At 39.9% G+C, this 6,065-nt stretch overlaps 1 protein-coding gene across 1 annotated transcript in view; it reads left to right on the top strand.

Annotated features, from left to right (window-relative positions):
• Positions 1-2,593: 2,593 nt before the first annotated feature.
• LOC124139308 (protein FAM133-like) overlaps positions 2,594-6,065 on the top strand; it is a 47,026-nt gene continuing 43,554 nt past the window's right edge. Inside the window, exon 1 of the mRNA XM_046506283.2 lies at positions 2,594-2,764. Within this exon, the coding sequence (XP_046362239.2) occupies positions 2,619-2,764 (146 nt within the window). The 5' untranslated portion in view covers positions 2,594-2,618. The remainder of the gene's footprint in view (positions 2,765-6,065) is intronic.

Genomic DNA, 6,065 nt, shown 5'->3' with positions numbered 1-6,065 from the left:
GCTACTGAACGATACGTTAGAAAGATTTCTGTATTATTTTAAAACAGACCCGTGAAGATCCGGGGTAGATTAGGCCTTCATCAACCCATGCTTGCCGCAAAAGGCGAAAATGCTTTTCGGAAGAGGCGACTAATGGGATCGGGTGATCAGGCTCGCTGACTTGGTTGATGCATGTCATCGTATCCCAATTGCATGGATCGATGCTCATGATGTCAATCACTGAGTTGTCTATCCTAAAGACGTTAAAACATGGTACTTATTGTTACTCTGCCTGGCGTTCATAAATAGAGAATCTTACACTCATTCTCGTTAGATACCATGATGTCAATCACTGGACTGTCTGGTCTAGAGTCGATTATTTACAGACCGCCGTCATATAGCTGGAATATTGCTGAGTGCGGCGTAAAACAACAAACAAACAAACACACAAATCTTGGCAGGTGGTGTGTTGTGTACACAGAAAAGAGACTGGCCAACCCGTAAGGTCGATGTCATCCTCCCAAAATAAAACTTTCGTCTGCCAGTTGACGACTCTTAGACACAGCCACATGCCTTTGACACACATCAGAGGGAGATGCTTTCTTTTATTTTGATATAATGATATCGCGCGGGCTTGCGTGCGGTCGACCTAGTACATCTTCCCAAGGCCAGAGATATGTGACGATTCCTCACATCTTTCTCCGTTCATTTAATAAATAACAGACAGACAGACAGACAGATAAATTATTTAAGTCTCACCTCACAAGTACAGGGTAAAAATATGCTATACAGAATACAATAAAAAGTGAGCCGCCCTTTAAGGGTTACGAGAGACTATATATGAACTAAAAATATACACAAAACATAAAACTATATACACGTAAAATGTTATCTCTAAAATAAACTAAGAACATAGAAAATATACCATTGAAATATCATAAAATATACACAAAATAAAACCATTACCGATTACAATATAAAACTTGTTTCCGCTTCTGTATTAAAAGTTTGCAGGTTTTGGCGGAATAAAAAACAACATCCGGATGGGCTAAGATGAAACTAACTTTCTGTACATCTGTAAAATCATTAAAAGTACAACATTTATCCACACATTCACTTAAGAGGGTAAAACGTATATCATTATAAAGGGGGCAGTGTAGTAAAACATGGATTTCATCCTCAACTTCACCCTTACAGTAAAAACACGTTCTCTTCTCCACCGGTGTATTTGTGTATCGTCCAATGTCTATGTTTATTTGGGCTACTCCGTCTGAATATGGCTAAGACACTTCTGTTACTCCTGTGAATCGAGACATGTTTTTCATCTGTTTCATTTTTGAAAAGTCATTTAGGCACACGTATCTGATTAATTTTAATTGAGAAAATATCAAATCGTTAATTTTCATTGCCAATATCCTAAACCGTCAAAACCTATTTCATATTAGCCATATGTGTATTTATGCTTTGTTTACAATGGTAGTGCGGTTCCACGTGTGAATATCGTGTAAATAGCCCTTCGGCTAGCTTGCGATAGTGTAATTTAATTATTTTTTGTATGTGTATAGATATATTGTCAACCTTCTCACTGTCGCATTGTAGTAGTATATCTTAATAATGATGCAAAACAATATGTGAGTCGCACTGAAAGGCATCCACACGGCCGGACTACTGATTTCAGAATAAACGCGTTTGTTTACAAACAAGAACAAAGTTGCGAGTGACCGACTATTGATTATTTCACAACAACAAAGAACTGGGAGGTATCATGCATCGGGATTGAGCGAATAATTACCAGACAACGCAGATATGTATGAAGTTCTTGTGCTTATGATTTTACTCAAGAAACTACGGTGGACCATAAGGGACATTGAGTCGGTTTTTCAATATTTTGATATTTCACTTACTTTCATCGTAACCTTTTTCATTTTTTCATTTTAGTTTTTGACATTTTCGCTTCACGTTTCTGCGATTCAATATCTCCTTTATACGTGATTTATCACATATTTGTATGACAAATCGTGTTAATTTGCAAAAGGTTACGATGAAAGTAAGTGATATATCAAAATATTGAAAAACCGACTCCATGTCCCTTATGAGCCACCGTAAGAAACAGCAATATAAGGCGAGCGGTGCAATACGGAGTGTTTGTTGTTTAACGCCGCACACAGCACTATTCAAGTTATATGACGCCGGTCTGCATATAATCAAGTCTGGACCAATAAATCCAGTGAATGACGTCATAAGCATCGATCTACACAACTATGATACGATGACTTGCATCAACCAAGTCTGCGAGCCTGACTACCCGCAGCCGTTACTCGCCTCTTTCAGTCAGTCGCCTATACGGAGTGTCTGGCCCTGTGTAAATGTATGTCAACTAGAAAATAATATTTTAGCAACGACACACGTTCCTGTGGATTGTGGAGACCGCCGAACAACAGACATGCCCGGAATCTATCTGAACACGATCGGCTATTAACTGCAATTGCGATTACGGAAAGTGACGGAAAGAGGCGAGGTTGGCCGAAAGGTACGGGGTCCTAGGACGAAATGAAACATGACGTCACAAGGAAACAACAATTAAATGACGTCATAAGTATTATGACGTTCATATATTGTTACCTGCAGAACAAAATGTCATGGGAGGCAACAGCAAAGTAAGGACCAAAAGGAAGAAGAAACGACGTAACAAGTCGGAGACTTATAACAATTCAACGCAATTTGAAGATTTAGCAGCAAAAGTGTTTCAGAATGATGTGATCATTTTGAAAAAGCCGCTCATGGGGTGAGTATTAGTTTTATTTCTGAGAGGGAGGCTGGGTCGAGTATCACAAACGGAATCGTAGCGCTACGACTGTGATAAGTCTATGGTAAAGTATGGGAGTTACGATCACCTCAGCACTACGATCGGGTTTTGGAACAGGACCGTGGCTGTATTTGTGAATGGCATGTTTCTGTGGGCCGTGAGTCCACATCCACACACACACACACACACACACACACACACACACACACTGGCGACAAAATAAAAAAGGCGATACGGCTCAAAGTAAGGTGGATATTTGACTCCGCTTGCAATTGCATGATTTATCATGATTTCACCTTGAAATGGAATACCAGAGACATTCATAAATATCGAAAATTGTTCATGAAATAAAACAAAATACTCGAAAATAAAGTTCCATAATGGCGTGCGGCAACCTCATCAGTGACATCTATCGGGGCCCCATTTAAAAAAATACACAGTATGTGTTTACTTTGGTGATTAAGCATCAAATTTACTTACGAACTCATTTCTTTCAAGCTGTTGTTATTTTAGCCAGGCGGCAAAAAAAGGTTGCTGATAAACTCAGAAACCATTTCTAAGGAAGGACCACAAGCAAACCCCTCACCAAAATGGCGGAAGGAGTCCAGTACACTGCATTCTTGTCGCGACCCCTCCAAGATGGCCGGGTTAGGTTACCATTTAGCATTACAACAATTCTCACTGATGCTTATTGTATTTATTTACTGATGCAGTATGTTCTTTTGTGTGTGATTTACCCAATTATTGAGGATCTGAAACCGCCTGGGTTTGCATGTGTTCGGCTGAACGTGTTTTACTTCTGACTGGTGTCATTCAACCATCAAACCTGATCGTTACCTTATATGTGAGTTACAGTTTTGTATGTCTTCGGTTTTTAAGGATATAAGGAATAGTATGCTAGCTTCCTGTTGTGAACATGTATCTTTTACTGTTGTGCGAAACTGACTCTGCCAGAATTGCTGTGTTCACAGCAAATATCTAACATTCAGTGGATACACGAGATGGTACAGACACAAGGAAGATGTTTTTACTTTCTGACTGTCTGTCTGTCTTTCTATCTGTCTGTCTGTCTTTCTATCTGTCTGTCTGTCTGTCTGTCTGTCTATCTGTCTCTCTTCTCTGACTCACTAACTCTCTGAATGTTATTGTACCACAGCCAGATATATTCATATTTAACACATGACTACGTACAGTCGACGCCAACACGCTAGAAGTGGACGGCAGTTATATAGTTAACAGAAGCTCTCATAAAATGTTAGAAATCTGCACAGGATAGACGCCGATGATCTCTATTCAGTGTTTTAATGCCACGTTTAATTAATGTATAACATAAAAAAACACCTGAAATGTACAAATATATTCAAAACATTTCAAAGGGGTCATACAAAAATAATTGCTTACAAGTTTAGTTTATAATCAATATCAATACGTATGTACACATATGGTGTCTACATGGGTGTCGGTGTGTGTGTTCACGAGTGACCCAATCGTCTTATAACACGTCACAATTCGTCCTGTGGAGACGAGTTCCTCATTCATGCCAGAAAACTCTGAGTTCGGATTCGCCCTGATTATATTTCACACCCATTCTCGTGGGTTCACCAGGGATGGGCGCCTCAGTCCTACCTGACTTTGTGCTCTCCTCCCGCACCAAGCTGTGCTTAATATCATGAGCATCTATCCACCCAACTGGGATACGATGACATGCATCAATCAAATCAACGAGCCTGACCACCCGATCCCGTTAGTCGCCTCTTCCGACAAGCATAGTCGCCTTTTACGGCAAGCATGGGTTGATGAAGGCCTGATCTACCCCGGATCTTCACGGGTCTGTTTTCACGGGTACTTTGGGAAGTAATCATATATGTTCCTATGAATGGGAATATAGACTTCGTTCACTTGCATGTCATGGAGTTGCTACTATATAAAGGGCGGAGAGATAGCCAAGTGGTTCGTCACGAAAAGGACCTGGGTTCAATTCGCGACATGGGTTTAATATGTGAAACCAATTTCTGGTGGCCCCTCGCCATGATGTGGGTCGAGTATTGCTAAAAGTATTAAACCCGATTCGCTTACAAGCACAGTCGCCTCTTAAAACAAGCATGGGTTGCTGAAGACTAATTCTAACCCGAATCTTCACGGGTCCAAGCTGTAGTGATGTATATATAACTGATCCCTGAAATACTGTTCAAAGAGGCCTTAAACCAAACTCACTCGCTGAACCTGGCAGGGGTACTGGTATATCAGTAAAGTATATGCATTTGCTACAGCTTGAACGGCAATAAACAACTTTTTTTATAACTAAATACGTGTATATATTGAATGTTATTTCACGGTACGTTGATTGTGTTTTATAATTATGTTTATCACTAAAAAAACATTTTAATAAAATTTTACAAAATATTGCATCAAAAATGTCATTGAAACCGTGTAGAATGCACGGAGAATTATTGGTACTTCGAGACAAGCGACGTTAGAAGTATGCTGGGGCCATTACATTGCACCCTTCTTTCTGATATATCGGAGCTCGAGTAAACATGTTACGTGGCACCTTGCTCATGTTCTCTACACTGAGAGGGGCGGCGGGGTAGTCCAGTGGTTAAAGCGTTCGCTCGTCCGATTTCGATTCCCGGGTTCTTTGCCCCAAATGGGTACAATGTGTAAAGCCCGTTTCTGGTATCTACCGGCGTACTATTGTCGGAATATTGCTGAAAGCGGCGTAAAATCATACTCACCCACTCACTCACTAACTCTACACTGAGAACTGTGGCATTACTGTTGTTTCATAGGTGTAATGAGCTGTAAATGGATGAAGGAATAATTTACTTGTCAAACAAACGAAAAAATAATCTACAATATTTGCAAGGTTTTGTTTACTTTAGAGTGATATTGGCAAATCTGAAGTTACAGTTATCTTGAAGGGTAACCTCCCAGATTACCCTGCGTAGTTTAACATAAAAGAAACCATTGTGCATTCACAAGCAAGTCATGATTTTTTTATTTCACGATATCTTGTCCCAAGAGATATGTTTGTTTGCGACATGTATTACGCATTTAACGCGATCGATTTACTCTAGTTAAGGTTGAGCATGGGTTAATTTTAAACCCAAACACGCCGATAACGGAAATATTATTAAAAAGAATAATGAGAATATACAACAAATGTGGGCACGGTGACTATGTAGTCGAGATGACTTTATCGGGTACATGATTACGACCTGGGTCACCTGAGTCTTGGGGAGGTACGATGACCCAGTCGTCAATACAGAGTTGACTATTC

This window comes from Haliotis rufescens, unplaced genomic scaffold (genome assembly GCF_023055435.1).
Source record: "Haliotis rufescens isolate VD_foot unplaced genomic scaffold, xgHalRufe1.0.p SCAF_8, whole genome shotgun sequence".
Classification (NCBI taxonomy): domain Eukaryota; kingdom Metazoa; phylum Mollusca; class Gastropoda; order Lepetellida; family Haliotidae; genus Haliotis; species Haliotis rufescens.
This window is presented reverse-complemented; position numbering and strand designations above follow the sequence as displayed.